At 36.9% G+C, this 15457-nt stretch overlaps 1 protein-coding gene across 2 annotated transcripts in view; it reads left to right on the forward strand.

Annotated features, from left to right (window-relative positions):
- The window catches only part of TMEM245 (transmembrane protein 245), a 73210-nt gene that overhangs the window by 15283 nt on the left and 42470 nt on the right, over window positions 1-15457 (forward strand). Inside the window, exons 5-7 of one of the 2 annotated variants that reach the window (XM_063398961.1) lie at window positions 2327-2551; window positions 6610-6779; window positions 11593-11616. In XM_063398961.1, coding sequence (XP_063255031.1) covers window positions 2327-2551; window positions 6610-6779; window positions 11593-11616 — 419 coding nt within the window. The remainder of the gene's footprint in view (window positions 1-2326; window positions 2552-6609; window positions 6780-11592; window positions 11617-15457) is intronic. The other variant, XM_063398970.1, reaches the window with a different exon arrangement.

Genomic DNA, 15457 nt, shown 5'->3' on the forward strand with positions numbered 1-15457 from the left:
GTTCTGTGTACAGTCTGCTTACAGGGAAACTGTAAGAAATAAGGCTGTTTAATTGTTACTGCTTTTAACATTACTGTTGCTGTTTTTTAATCAAATCTTTCTTCATTACAAAAATATGTCAATCAAATTTTTCATTACTAAAATAAGGAATGTTCTCTTTTATTTCCTAAAGGTGACTCTACTAAGGAGGTTTTGGGCAAAAAAATACTGTATAACTTTAATCTTAGGCATAGACTTCAGCTAATTATTCTGTTTTGGCTTTTATTGCTTCCGTTTGTTTGATAAATATTTGACTTTCTGCTTCTTGAATTGTTACTTCTTATGTTGATTATATTAATTTTGGAGCAAAACAGTGAGAAGTGATGAATAAATTGAAGGGGAAAATTCTTTACTATGGATATACTGCTTTCAAATTTCTCTTCCTTTGTGCATCCATTTGTTTCTGCTAGTACTCTTCTGCTTTATTACATAAAGACTGAGAAGTACAGGGGAATCATAGACCCTCTTCCCTATGACAAAAATACTTTGTATTTTTAAGAAACTTTCTATTTACAGGTAACTTTTTCTCTCCCCTTACAAAAATTGTGGTTTGTATAGTGGGGCTGGCCATCGTCCCATTGAGATACACACTGATTTGCCAAGAACCTCCCCACCAGAAGCTTCTGCTGTGTTTAGTTGCTTGCAGAATTCCTTCTTTCAGGTTACATGCCAGAGTTCCTTTGCGAATATTCTGAAGTTCCACCAAATAAATAACCAGCAACCAGCTGATGTTTCTGTTGTCATCCCAGTGTCAGTCCCAGCTGGGTGAATGGATCGATTTGCATTGTTGTCTTGGTGTGGTGGGGGATGTGTCCATAAGCTGTAAAAGTAGTTCAACTTACCTGTAGAACACCGGTGCAGATGTCTGCAACAAGATAGGTGTTATCTGCTGTGTAAGGATGCAGTTTGTCACTTACTGTATGACAAATGAGTCTTGCCTTTTTGAACATTTTAGCTGTCATGCTTAAGGCTAGAAATGGCTTTTGTGACACATTCCAGCTAAAAACACGTGTGGAACATGAGTTGTTGGACTGCTGTGCATGTAGTATGTTGTAGTACGGTTTTTAGGCAGTTTTTCTTCATGGGAGAAGATGTGTCTGTGACACAAGTCCAGTGAAAGAGTTGTGTTCATGATTTACCAGGTGTGTGGTATGTACCAGCATATTAAATTCCCTTTTATGCTTCAGCACAGAGTAACTTCTCAGGTTTTCCTGTGTGTGCATTCCTCCACTGTGGCTGCAGACTTTTCTCAAGTAGTGATGTGTGGGAAATGTGTGCATTTTGGCAACAGCACAGAGCCTCAGTAAAATTAATGCTGGTGTACTCAGGGAGAGATTTTTACATAGAGTGGCTGAAGATGGATTTGGTGTCATCCAGCAACTGAAAGATTAATTAAATAAATACATAAATTTCCATCTGCATCCAGTACTTTTAATGTGGACATATTTTTGCATGAAAAGACTGCTGTTTATGCATAGGGTCTTTAACACATCAGTTTACATTTTTGAATTTAATATCTTGTTTGCTAACTTATCAGTGAGAGACTGACAAAATTTGTTATCCACTAATTTGTGCTTGGTGTTACTAATATTTCTTACACAGCAAGAAATTTAGGATGACAGTGTGAGTGCTGTTGTGTTTGTATTGTGAGTGATCTGGAAAAGTAGTACTGAGACAGTTGTAAGAGACAAGATTTCTCTTCAATGTATACTCCATATTTTTTGTTCTGTTTAAATGAGCTTTGATCAAATCTAAGATTCTCAATTCTCAATACTTGAAGTAAAGGGAAGTGAAAGATTTATTTTAAGACTTCAGATTGCTTCTAGAAGTTAATTTTCTATTTTTAAATTATATTTAAAATTATATATATATATAATTTAATTAATTATATTTTAATTTTTATTTTATGGTTCTTTGATAAAACATTTGGCTTGTAATTTACCTATAGTGACAGGAGCCCTCTTAGAAGCTGTAGCAACTTTTTATCTCTCCTCCTCTCAGTACTGCTTGGCATGGTGGTGCAGGATGTGGGAGAGTTGATACAGCCTTGTTCTAGCTTTTCAAAATGCAGATCAGTGCCAAGGCTGCCTCAGTCTTTTAGAGAAATTAAAAGAAGAAAACCAACCCCAAAGCAAACACCAAAAACACAGCCTTCTGCTGCTTCTGCTGTCCCTTCCTTCACCCCACCTTCCAAGAAAAAAAAGTCATTTGGGAATAGGAAAGATATTCTCTTTTGTGGTGAATTTTAATGTAATAATTTGCCTTTGTTTGCCTGTGTTTGTTTTAGGAGCAACAGCAGAAGGTGATCAGCCTCCACCTCCTCGAGCTTCATCATCTTTCAGCTCCTCCTCTTCAACATCTTCTGGGAACAGACAAAGACCTGAGATTGGATCTTTTCTTAGAAAAAAGAAAACTAGTGATATTTACTTTGTTATTCTTGTGTGGGCCATTGTCATTGTTCAGATCTGGCTAAATTTTTGGATTGTGCAGCTGTTGCCAGTGCCTTTTGCAGGTAATAATCCAATTACTAGAAATGTTTGGCATCACGTTAAATAAAATAGGAAGAAAGGCTTGTAGGCTTGTATGAGTTTTATTTAAAAACTTTTTCAAGTCTTGTTAAGACAAGATGAACTGTAGCTTCAAAAAGGAGGAATGATGTGCACTGTCTATTACCACGTAGTGGACAACTCTGTTAAATTGCTTTGTCTACTGACTATTGTAGTTACCTGAAATAATATAGTGCCATACATTACATTGTAAGAATACTTCTGGTTTAGACCAGTTAGTTTTTCTTCCTCCTGATGTCAATTCTTTCATATTTTTGCACCTCTAAAATGAAGAACATTTAGCTGTTATTCAGTAGTGAAGTAGAGCTCATGTTAAACTTTGTATTTCTGTTAAAAGTGGGTTGCTAGGCTCTGTGGACAAGTCATGAGACAAATTTGGTTCCAGTTTTAGCTCTGAGGTTAATTAGTTTTGTTCCTTCATATCTACATGCATCTGTTCTCCTATATATCAGGCAAGAATTGGAGTAGTTGTGATAGCTATCGAAAGACATTCTTTAAAAACTGGATGCCACATTCTCCTCTACTCTTTTGGGGAATGAAAAGGAAAGATGAGAATTCTAGGAGTATGTGTGAGCTACTATGAATTGCAAGGCATTTCTTCCCAGCCCCCTACTGTAAACAAAGTGAGTTTGCTAGTTTGCTTGGATTTTCTCTAAACTTCAGTTAAAATTCTAGTTTTCATAATTTTAAAATGCATTTAACACTTGAATGTAGCTGTTTCCTTTTTACCAAGTGTGGTGGGTTGGCCCCAGCTAGTGGCCAAATACTCTCAAAACCAATTATTCTTCCAGTGTTTTATAATGGGCTTATCTGTAATAAGGGATCCATAAAAGGGAGCTGCATTCCCTTCAGGGAGGTATGATCTTGGGATTTTCCTTATCCCTGGGCCACAGTCCCTTCAGGAGGTGTACCTGCTGCAGCATGGATCCTCTGTAGGCCATGGTCCCCATGAGTGGTGTCTGCTCCACTGCAGAGCACTTCTGCTTCCCTGGCCTTTTCATTACCTCTCTTCATCCCTCTGTTCCTTTTTCCTCTCTAGTCACTTTTTGGGTGTTCCTTCCTTTTCCCCTTCCCAGGGGTTTCTGCCCTTCCTTAGATACATTTCCACTGAAGCACCACACCCATGCCTGATGGGTTCAGCCGTGCCCAGGGATGGATCTGTTCTGGGGCCACCTGGAGCTGTGTCTGGCACAAGGAAACCCCTGGTCTCTTCCCATGGAGGCCAGCCCAAAGGTCACCCTGCTGCCAAAACCTTGGGATCTGCACGGTACACAAAGCTACTGTAAACCACGTGGAAATTGTGGCTTGGAGTCATGCTTAGAGATTTGAAGGGCTGTGAACTCCGAGGCATGGAAAAAAGAGCAGCTGCGCCTTTGGCTGTGGCACTGTAGCAACAGCTAAAGGGTAATGTGATGGCAAGACATTTAAATAGCTGAATGCAGGGTAAGAGCAGAGAGGGGTTTGGCCTTTGGTTCATTCTAGAGTGGTTACTACAGAAGGAACTTCCCAGTTTTGGTGTCTGGGGATCATGGGAGATGGCAATCACAAGTGAAAAAGGGATAGGAAAATAAATTTTAAGAGTTATTAGAAGCAGGGCTATGTGGCTTGTTAATTGAAAATCCAGGGAGTAACTTAACCACTGTTCAGAAGCACCTCTGTGTGAGGAAAAAGGGAAGCAGCAGTTCTGCAGTTAGCAGTGAATGGTTTTAAGCTTGAGCCACACAGGTCTAGATTAAAGTGCACGTCAATAAATGAAACAGATGAATACTGCTCCTGGCAGTCATTAGGTTGAAAATAACTACCCAAACAATAAGCTCATACCAAAAGAGAAATTACTTCTGGGAATATTTGTGACTTGTTGCCTTAGCAGTGACACTGGGCCATGAAGTCCTTTTTCGTGGCATGTAACTGAATCATCAGAAAAATATTACACGCAGGCACTATAATGATGAACAGAGCCAAATTTAGAACAGTGGATTACATTAAATGTCAGAAGGTGAGTGATGATAATCTCGTGGCTCTAAGAGAGGTAATAGTAAAAATACTACTAGGGATACTACTAGAGAATACTACCAGAAATAGTAAAAATACTAGGTAAATAGGAAGGCTAATAAAGCAAGTTTCCTTGCAATGCTTCAAGTTTAAAGAGACTAATAGTAACTTGAGGCACTTCTGAGACCTGAAGGAAGATGCTTCTAGTATGTTAAAAAAACCCCAAACCTTCTCAAAACCTTAAATAGAACTGTGTTAATTTCACTAGAGTTCCTTATATTGGTAAAGAGGGCTCATATAAAGTAGCATTTAGATTATTAGAAACATCTTGGTACCATTAACATTTTTCCTTGAATGCGTTTGTACTTCAGTTGGAATGAAATGGTCTTTTGAAATTGCTTAATGTAGAGGGTGGGAAAATGATACCATAATTATACCATAAAATGAAAAGGTGAAAGAACTGCTGTGAATTGAAAAGCTAAGTAATGAACCACCTTGTGGAACACTTTCAGCATTTTGTTCAGTGATTCGAGGCTGGAAATCCTGGTATTGTCTCTCTTTAAGATCTTTTCATTTACTTCCTTGTTCTGCTGTATCCTTTTTTAATTATTTTTAATTGTCTTGAGGTAAATTTCTCCTTCCTACAGATGTTTGGAACTTGTTACTGTGCAGACATTTTCTTGTTTTGCTCACTGTTTTTTTAATAGCAGTCCTTCAGCTTTTCCTTTCTTGTCTCTTTTTGTATATAATTACAGCTGTTTGATTGACTGTAGCACCTCCTTGGCAATGAGTGTACAGTCATTTATTTTAGAAGATACTGTGTAAACACTTGTTCTTAAATAATAGTGGAAGATTAGGAAGCCATTTGGGGTATGTTGTTCACTGTGTAAAATGCAAGCCTGCCTGGCTTTGCTGAGCAGCAGTTTGTGTTGTGACCATGAGCTGCATTTCGTCATAAGAAACCTCAGCCTTTAAGTTCAGTACTGGCACTTGCACTGTATTTTCTCCTTTTCTGTATGTTTGCCACTCATTTTATTAGGGATGTTATTGTATTATTCTGTTTCTTCAAGAGAATAAGTCCTCTGTTTGCCACATGGTGGTGCCAGAGCTAAACTAAACAGAGCTGAGCTAAATGTCAGCAGATTGTTGCACTGGCTCTCGGAAACAAGAACATAAACTATTACACATGTGGCTTGCAGAAAATAGGCTCTTGTGGAACTTGGATAAATGCCTGTAGGCAGTAAAAGTTAAACTTTTTGGCTATGTATGCCATTTTACACGTCTCCAAGTAGAAACACGATGTGAATTTTTGATAATGAAGTGGTGTACTGCCAACTGTTGTGGAGGTCATGTACAACAGTAAGTAACGAATCTGGTTTGGAGAATAGTCACAATAAAAAACTATTAAAAGTAAAGTTACATGTAGTGATAGGAAGTTCAGTGTCCTGTGTTGCCAAGATAAAATGCTAATCTCAAATAGCTTTTTTAATGTTTAAAGCAAAATCTATTAGTAGTATTTGAAAAGAAGATTTATATGGATACTTCTTTATTGTGAAATTCCGCATGAAGTGGTGTCCGTTCTTGAAGGAAAGATACACTTTAACAACTTAGAAGGCCTAAAACTTAAGAATTTAGCCTGAACATTTTCTTTTACGTGTAAAGTGCTGTTAAGTTCTGATTGTGGTACTTTATGTGGAGTCTTTTGGCATGGTATGTGTGTGAATTTGCATGAAATCCACTGTACTGGAAACATGGAGTGGCACCTCCTTATCCCAGACCTTGTTCAATTCTGTGAGCTGCATTATTGGGTAGTGTGCAATCACTTTTCTTGTGCTGTCATCTAAGTTCCACAGCTGCAAAGGCAGTGAGGAGATTAGTACTAAAAACACTGGAAATTCCAGAAGTTTTTAATGGGAAATAAAACTCAAGAGTCTTTTCCTTTAGCATAGATAAGTAGTCTTGCATGCTCCTCTGAAATCTCTGATACTTAATTTTGTTTTTGTGGTTGCAGTTTGGGCACTTAAAAAATTCGTGGTTCATTTTGGAGTTTTGAACTTCATGGCAAAGCACTGCAAAAGTTGGTGGCAACTTGTTGAAAATTTTGTGAAGGAACGTCAGGAGGCTCTTGCTCCACGGCCCATCAGAGGACTTGGAAGTGTTATGCTAAAGCTTGACAGTAAGGTATTTCTGCTTACTTCCTTAAGCAACTTGCAAGTTTGTTTTATTCTCTGTTCACCATGTTCTGGGATGCTTTAATTCCAGAATAAATGTCTGTCATGTAAAACTTTATCTGTTTTATGGTGTATTTTAAATTATGTCTCTTTTATCACTTTTTATACTTAAGCTCACATTTAAATTTGTTAAATGGTTGCATGCAAACCTTGACAACACTTTTAAAGTGTTGAATCAGGTTTATAAGATTTCTTATCTGAGTAAGGCAAAGTTCTCGTGGTGTTTAATCACCTTACCTGGTTACAAAGATTTTGAATTTAAATCTAATGAGCTTTAGTCTGAAGGATAAGATGGTCCTACTTCTTATGTGAAAATTTAATTAAAAAGCAGACCATTGTGTTTGGTAAGTAGGGCCCTAGTTAGTTCAGACATATTTGTCTGTACTGTGTGGAAGCAAAGTTGTTGCACACAGCAGTGGTGGTCCAGAAATGAGTCTTTCCTCTGTAAGTGAAGAAATATGTAGGGCAAAGTATTTGGGATATGCCACAGAATAAGGCTTCTGTGTTCCCCTACCTTCTTCCCCATGCAAAATGCATTGCAAATAGTGTAGTTGAAAAGCTACAGAAAATTTATAGAGTTTTTCATTAAGGATTGTAAGTTTTGACATAACTAAATTATTTTGTTTGTAATAGCTATAACTCTGTGTAAGAATGTGCTTTCTATACCTGTGTTGTTGAAGTATTCTCTGCTCTGGAAGAAACCTTTATCTTAAGACTTCTATAACTGAAGAGCTGAACCCTGTAAGTACATTTGTCAGAGCATCTGTACCTTGGCAGATTGGTCTTGCAGTTTATAGCTCTGAATTCCTACAGGAGGAGGAGCTTAAGCCTGGATCTAATGGGGGAATTGAAGACATAAGGTCAACAAAAGCACTAAAATGGCTCTAGGAAAAAGTAATGATTTCACAGGGTTCATTGAGGAAGAATTTGAAAAATGAAAAGCCTTTCAAAATACAGCTATAAACACAATATAGGGGTTTTCCAAAGGTAATATAAATTACTAACATGGGGATAAAAGCTTACATTATACAAAGCTTTTCATAAAAAGATTTTGTTCTGTAAGTAAGAAGACTCTCCAGACACAATGTCTCGTCATATGTATTGTTGTTTCATGAGTTGTCAAGTTTGGTATCCTTGTATTGCATAACTGTGTGATACAGTATCCTTCCTAATTCTAGCAAGTCTTTTCTCCCTAAAGAAGGTAGGGCTTTAATGTGCAGCAGAACCTCTCGCTCTTCAGCTTAAATGTACTTAAGGTCAGTTTATTTACATGTTGTTTTTGTCTAAGCAAAAGAACAGTGTTGGCCAACTCATTTCCCCATCTCCCTTCACTGCTCCATTTTTTAGGGGACAGCTGTATTACTCCCGAGTCTGGGTTCTGTGTATTAAAGCAGTTTCAGCTTTCCCAGATATTACAAGAAGGGCACTTGATAATCTGCATGATTCTGTTGTCCTCTTTTGTGCCTATTCTAATTCAGTTTCAGCCAGCATTTATCATGGGTGGCTGGGATTATATGTAGTCTTCCAATGCTGATGGCACTAATACTTCCATATCTTTTAAGGTCTACTGGCTGTGCTTATTCTGTGTATTGTAGGATGATGGATACGTGGTATCTCAGAATCTGGGAAGCAATACCACAGACTAATGGCAATTACATTTTTTGTAAGGACTGGTAAACAAGAGGAGTGAAAATTACATCCTTGCAGGATTTTTTAAGTTGGATTACTGAATGTTTTTGCTTTAGTAGGTACTGTTGAAGAGGAAGTAAAAAATACACAAACACAAAACAGAAATCTGGGGAATAAATTGTTACAGCTTACCTTTTATGAGTGCGTGCAAAGACTGAGGGATTGTTTCCTTTGCAATTAGAAGTTTAATTTTTAATATTTTGTTTTTAGCTTATTTTCATGGGAACTGGATCTGCTTAGGTTTTTTGTTGGTATGCTAAGTTATTTGGAAACTGAATCTTAGCATCATAGGATGTATTGAGGCTCTTCACCAAGTACAAGAAGCTATTGACAAGGTCTGTTTCACACAAATACTTAGTGGTACTACTTGGGCTGGCAAACATGGTATGCCCAGTTAGGATATAGTTCCAGATTTGAGTGAAATGTAGTGAGAATGAGGAACATATCTTAGAGTGGCATGTCTTTTTCCCAAACAAATTTTAGGAGGCTAGTGTAGATAGTCTGGAAAATAACCCATTGTGAGAAATGGGCGAGACTGCTTATATATGCAAATCTGAGCTTTACTGATTATATCTGTTTAAAAAAAAAACAACAACAAAATCTCTTCTTTCACAATTCACATTCACCCCTGGTTACCCTGGAGGTGCAGAGAAATTTGAAATGAAGAGAAACTCTGGTCAGGTTTTTTAGGCAGTAGGTCAGTCTCTGTCTGAATGTGTTTCCTTTAAATATGGACTATGAAAGTAGGATGTCATTACTGTATTCTTTGGTCCATGACTGTGCATTTGCCTCATGAGAGTCAACAGACAGCAGTTCAGGTGTGAGAGACTCCCTGGAGGAGAGAGTAGGGAGGTTTCTGTTGTCAGCCACCAAAACATCCTAAAGCTAATAGATAGGGCATCATGTGTGTTCTTATCAGCAGTAGGGAATTAATAATTTTCTTTACTGATTTTTTTTAAATTTATTTTAAAGAAGGCTGTTGTCTTACAATATGATGACTGCAGTTTGATTATAAAATTTGTGAGAGAGTTTAGCAGCATTGGCAGTGACTCAGCTGCATGCACTAGACTTTTACTTGTTGCAATGTAGTAATATCTTACATGCTTTCTGATGTACTTGAGTGAATCATGTAGTTGTTATATACTTCTTCTAGGTATAGTGCACTAGAATTTTATATGTGGATTGGTCAGTGTGTTTGGATTTTGGATAAAGTCAGCTTCTCTTTCTTCTGGTACCAAGTTCAACACATAGTTTAACCAAGCACTGAAAATGAGCAGAATCTCTGTCTGTATCTATATTATTATAGCAAATACTTTCATAGACATGTAAGATCTTAGATGAATGGTTTTCCAATACAATACTGGAAAAGTGGCTACAGACTTATTAATTTTGAATGACTTGAAGATTAGAATTAAGCTGTAGCCTGTTTTCAAATGTAGGTTGATTACATTTGTAGAATTTACTTAAAGATCAGTATTGGTAAGCTAGTAGGCAGGTAGAGCTTCCAGGTATTGTCTTAAGCATTAATTAAAAATATTGTTATTTTGGAATATATAATGTTATTTCCTGTTTACTGTATTTATCATCCAATTCCCTGAGGCTGAAATTATAGAAAAATACCAAAGACTTGCTTTCACATTGTGCCAAAATCTTAGGGCTCTTATTGTATTTTATATGTCATTACAAAGTAGAGCAATACAGCCATGAGATCCACATTTTTTCCAAAACAAACCTCACGTACAAATAGTAGATTTTGAAGTGCAGAAGTAAAATGAAAAGTATGTAATTGAATCAGAAAACAACTTCCCCTTTTTTTACAGATAAATTATTCCATGGATAGAATGGAATAGAAAATAGAAAAGACAAAAAAGAAATAGAAATAAAAACAGTACAAAACACCGCCCCCCCCAAAAAACACCCCAAAATAGAAACAAATTCTACAGTGTCAGTTTGAGGCCTTTGAAGCTTTGTAATTGATTTCTCTGACTCTTTCCATGAGTAGCAAAAGCTAGTAAACATGTGACATATTTTATTTTCATGTTTCCTAATGTTCATGTTTATTTGTAAATCTGCTTCTAACTTAATCAACATGATTAGATTTTATAAGTTTGAAATATTCTTACCTTTTGTTTCCATTGGGAGTTAATGTAATTCTGACAATTGACAAATATGCTAGATTTACTGAGAATTCAATGGTCTTGTTTCCAGGGAGAAACAAACTTCACTTACATGATCTTATCTCTAGCACAGATGAATAACAACATTAAAGCTCTTTATTGTTGTGACTGTGCTACTAATTGATTAATAATGGTTAGAATTAAGAGTGTAGTCCTACATAAACTATGTCCCAAAACAAGTATGCTTTTGCATGTGGATGAGCATCAGTAAAGAAGAATAACTTCAGTGCAGAAAGAAGAAATTGACTGTTGAGAAGTGCAAGGAGAATTATATGAAACCTGTACATTTATATGATCTACAATTTGCTGTTGTGTGTTTATCAGATGTAATTATGCATTTGATGTTGGGCCATTGAATATGAAAGCTTTAATATGAATGTGGTACCAAAAAACCATATGAAATCTGTTCAACAATAATTGACATAATAGGAGTGTTTTCAAATGCACAGAATGGGAGTAATTGAATGCCTGAATGAGAGTGTTAATGCTATAAACAAGTAGCTCACGTTTAGATTTGGTGTTTTGCTGAAATGCCCTTCTCAGAGTACAAGTCTTGCTCTGAAATCTGATGGTAGCTCTTAGTATAATTAAACTGAATTGCCCAGATTGTGGTGATAACTCTGTTAATACCATTGAAGTTGTTCATATTTGTTATATCCCTTTTTGTTTCAAAAGTGCATGTTAATAGTAAAACCCAGGTTCTTGCATTAGAATTTGTTATGATCTTTTCTTCCTATTGCAATTTATCTTTGTGTCTAGAACAACTTCATTTTCATTCTTTGGATGACTTTGCCTGCCTCTCATTGCTTTTTTTCCCTATTAGTGCATTTTTCAATAATTTTCCACTGTGTTGTGTTTTTTTTCCCTTTTCTTCCATCTCCCCCTGCCACTGACAAGCTGTGGCACTGGCTTAATAAGAAGGTAAATAAACAGAAAATCGTGATTCCAACTAATGGATTCTGTGGTTTTGGGGAGTTTGATTTTTTTTTAATAATTTTTTAAAATTTATTTTGCAGCATGAACACTCCTTAACGTGCTTGCTTCATACAGATTTCTCTCTCAAATGCCTCTTTTCCAGCTCTTGGTATAAGCTACTGAAGGTCATATAATTTTAACTGATCTCTTCTACTCCAGTGAATGCACATAGTGAAGTGTTGAGCACAGCAGAGTATTGCATTAGCCTTTCAAGGGGTAGAGTAGAGGGATTTAGGGGCACTTTCATTTAAGAATAGTTGATCTCCAGCTGGTCCCCACTTGTACACCTAACAAAACCAGTTCTCTCCCAGTTTGGGGAGCTGTTCTCTGCCCAGAGAGAGCATCAGTTAGCTGAATTACCAGGGCAGTGGTGAGGGTGTGAAGCACAGTTGTAAAGCTGTAAATACTTGCCAATAGTGCATGACTGAGTGAAGTCAGTCTTTTACTTTTGAAGTGCCAAACTTGCCTATGTACACAGGCATAGTATGTAGTGTACCAGGAGTGAATACTTACTAAGTGAGACTTTGCACGGCCTCAGAACTGCTGAGTCTTAACAAGTCTGAAGGGAAGAAAAAGTCTAGTTAAAAAACACCAAAAAACTAAGTAGTTGCTATAGCTAAATTTTTCTTTCCTTCTGTGTGGCTTTAAAAAGTATGTAATATGTTTTCATGTTTCAGTTATAATTATCCATGAAGAGGGGCATTTTTAATGTTCTTTTGCCCTTGATTGTATTTCTCCTGTTTAAAAATTACATTTTTATTTCCCAACTTTGAAATGTTTATCTAATGTGACTTGTGGTTAGTAAATACGTGCAATCATAACCTGTCATAATATTTTTTTATTAGATAGTGGTTTGTTAGCAGAGTTCAGGTGAAGAGCTGAGTTTGGTGAGCCACAAGAGAAAGTGTAGTCTCAACTGCTTTTTTTCTGGCTAAGATTTGTCATTTTTGTTGAAAATTCATATAAGTAGGTACCTTTTTTTTCCTTAATACTGGTAGATTGCAAAAACAATTTAACTGTAATAGCTTTAAATGCTAAAATGTCTGGATTTTATTTTTAGTTTAGAAATATGCATTATTTGGAAAAACCCTGTGGATATAGTTTCTTAATAGAATGTGGGGTTTTTACTTCCTTGGAGTTATCTTTGAAAACTGTTGGTTTACTTTACAGTTTCATAAGTAGAAATCCTGAAAGTCCTATAGTGTTACACATGGTGTTGACTTCTCTGCATGAACACACAGTAAGAATGTTATAATCAAGATTAAAAAAAAAAACAAACTGAAAAAACTGTGCAACCCTTGGCTTCATTTTGTTGTGTGTAGTGTTTTGGTGATTTTTTTAAAAATAAAAAAGTCACACTCTACCAGAAGCAAAAAAGAAGGGGATTTGTACTACAGAACACTGATTGCAGTTAAAAGGTGATCCTTTTTGTGCCTTTTTCCTTTTTACCTGTCTTTGAAGGGAAGTACTTCAGAGATCACAAAGATAAATTTCTGATAATCCATCAGGAAATGTAAAATCATATGGATATGGCAGAGTTTGAAATGATGGCTGATTATGACTGCTAGTGATAAACCTTGGCTTTTAAATTCCTGTTAGTGGTATATATAGCCCAAAATACAGAATGGCTTCAGTCAGTCTGACAAAATTAGTTCTTTAGAACATTGTCTATGTCAGGAGTCTGTAGAAGGAATTGCTGAATTCTTTGCTGCTTTTGGAGGGATACTGGTGTAGGTAGACTTGAGACCTCACACAGACTGTTCTCTGTCTTTCCTAGCATAACTACTCAGCTGACTCATTTCGGCATAACCTTGGGATGTGTTCTGTTACAGCCTTCCCCTTATTCTCTGCAGATGATATTAATGAGATGGTATCTTCAAATATTAACTAACTAAAGGAAAGGAGAAGTCTAAGAAATGTCTTGGAAAAAATCCTCATAAATAGTGGAGTTGTTTACAGAAAAAAAATAAAAATCTGTGTTGGTAATTTTCTGTAGATTTAGTCAAAAATGAAGTAGATGCCTAGCTGTGCTTCACTGTTTGGGTAATGTAGTAAATTAAACATACTAGAAAAACTACTGCTCTGAAGGGTTTGTGGTATGAAACCTGCAAATATGAATTCATAGATGATGTGTCATACTGCATAACATGGAGAACCTGTCTAGAGAGTAGGATTTCTGATTTTTAAGTATGAACTGTAGCTCTGTTACAGCTTGATGTCGTATGGTTTGTTACATCATCCAAAAGTTGAAAGAGGTAGTACTTGCAAATTATTGAAGAACTTTCTAATAGGATGTAACTCAATCATAAAAAACTTTTTACAGTGAGCTAAATTAAAAGAAAAATCTTGATAACCTTTCTTTTCAAAACTGCAACAATTAAAGATTTTTTTTGTGCACAGTCTCTCACGAATCAGTAACATTTCAGTTTAGTTTTACAAGTGTGACCTTCTGTAGCTATGGAGCCTGGCTTTCCTTTACCTTTGCCTAATCTCAGATGTGGCAGCCTCAGCTTTCTGCTGTTGACTAACCTTTCGATTAGAAGCTTGGAACCGAATATAAAACTTAATGACCTCTGGCTAATGAGTGTGTTTAGTCAGTACATGTTTGTGTGCATGCCCATGGTTTACAGGAAGGGTGTAAAGGGAGGTGTGGCAGGCTTGGGGTAAGAGTGAAGTCTGGACCTCATTCAGTACTAAGTACAACCACACAGGCATTTAGCAGTGCAGCTTCCCCGCGGTGAGTGGCTTACCTGCACCTATGCATTATTTAATGAGTGTGAAAAGGTGAGGGATGGCTAAGGAAGTGTTGTGGGTTACTGTAGGGGAAGGAAATACGTCTTAATAGAAGAAAAAAAAATAAAGATAGCCTTAAGTGAATGTTGTCCACCTACTTTTACTTGCACTCTACTCAGTCCAGTTCAGTCTTCTGTACCACTTACATAATTTAGATCCCCTTAAGTCTGTGTTGAGAGATGTAATTGCAGTACCTGTAGGCTTGCCAAAGCTGCCTTTCATCAGGCTTCCTTGGGCTACCTGCCCAAGTAAATAGAGACAAGGTGGGTTTGCATGGCTGAGGCTGCTGCTGGTACTAGTACATCATCAGTGCTGCCATGACTTTACTAACTAGATGAAAGGTAATCTAGGATTTACGTGTCCTGCAGCTGCCCCTTACTGGCAGTCCAGGCATATTTGAACCCTCAGTATGAGTGTCCAGACAAGATGCCTTGTCTGTCATGTGCCGTCTCGGAGAGAGTCTTCATCCTGGCCTTTTGGAGCTTGACCTTCCTTTCCTTTCCATGGCAAAATGTCTAAAGCATTCAGCCTCATCTCCACTGAGATTTCACCTACTGGATACCCCTCACACAATGATTGAGCCTAGCGTTTTTGCAAATCTCTGACAGAACTCCCATTTACATGGATTCAGTGAATCTGATAAAGGTGCTGTATGTAAGACTACTGAATTTCTTTAAACTCTGACTTAAAAAGTAAATAGCAGAGTGAACTTTGTCTGAAATGACAAGGACAGCTTAAATTTTTAATAGCTTCATTTTGAAGTCCATGCTATAAAATTTTCTTCCCCTGTCTACCCAGTGGTGTTTTCTTGGTGATATTTTTATTTCCGTCCTTTGAAACAAGGACTTTTATTTCTTGCTTCTCTTGCATAATCATTAGATGTACATGTGTCTTGGAAGGACACAGCAAATCCCATTTTAGTCTTATTTCCAAAGAGGGAGCCCCTGTATATTTACCATATATATGCCCTATGTAGGGGCTACTCAAAGTTTTT

This window comes from Prinia subflava, chromosome 1, assembly GCF_021018805.1.
Source record: "Prinia subflava isolate CZ2003 ecotype Zambia chromosome 1, Cam_Psub_1.2, whole genome shotgun sequence".
NCBI classification, from domain to species: domain Eukaryota; kingdom Metazoa; phylum Chordata; class Aves; order Passeriformes; family Cisticolidae; genus Prinia; species Prinia subflava.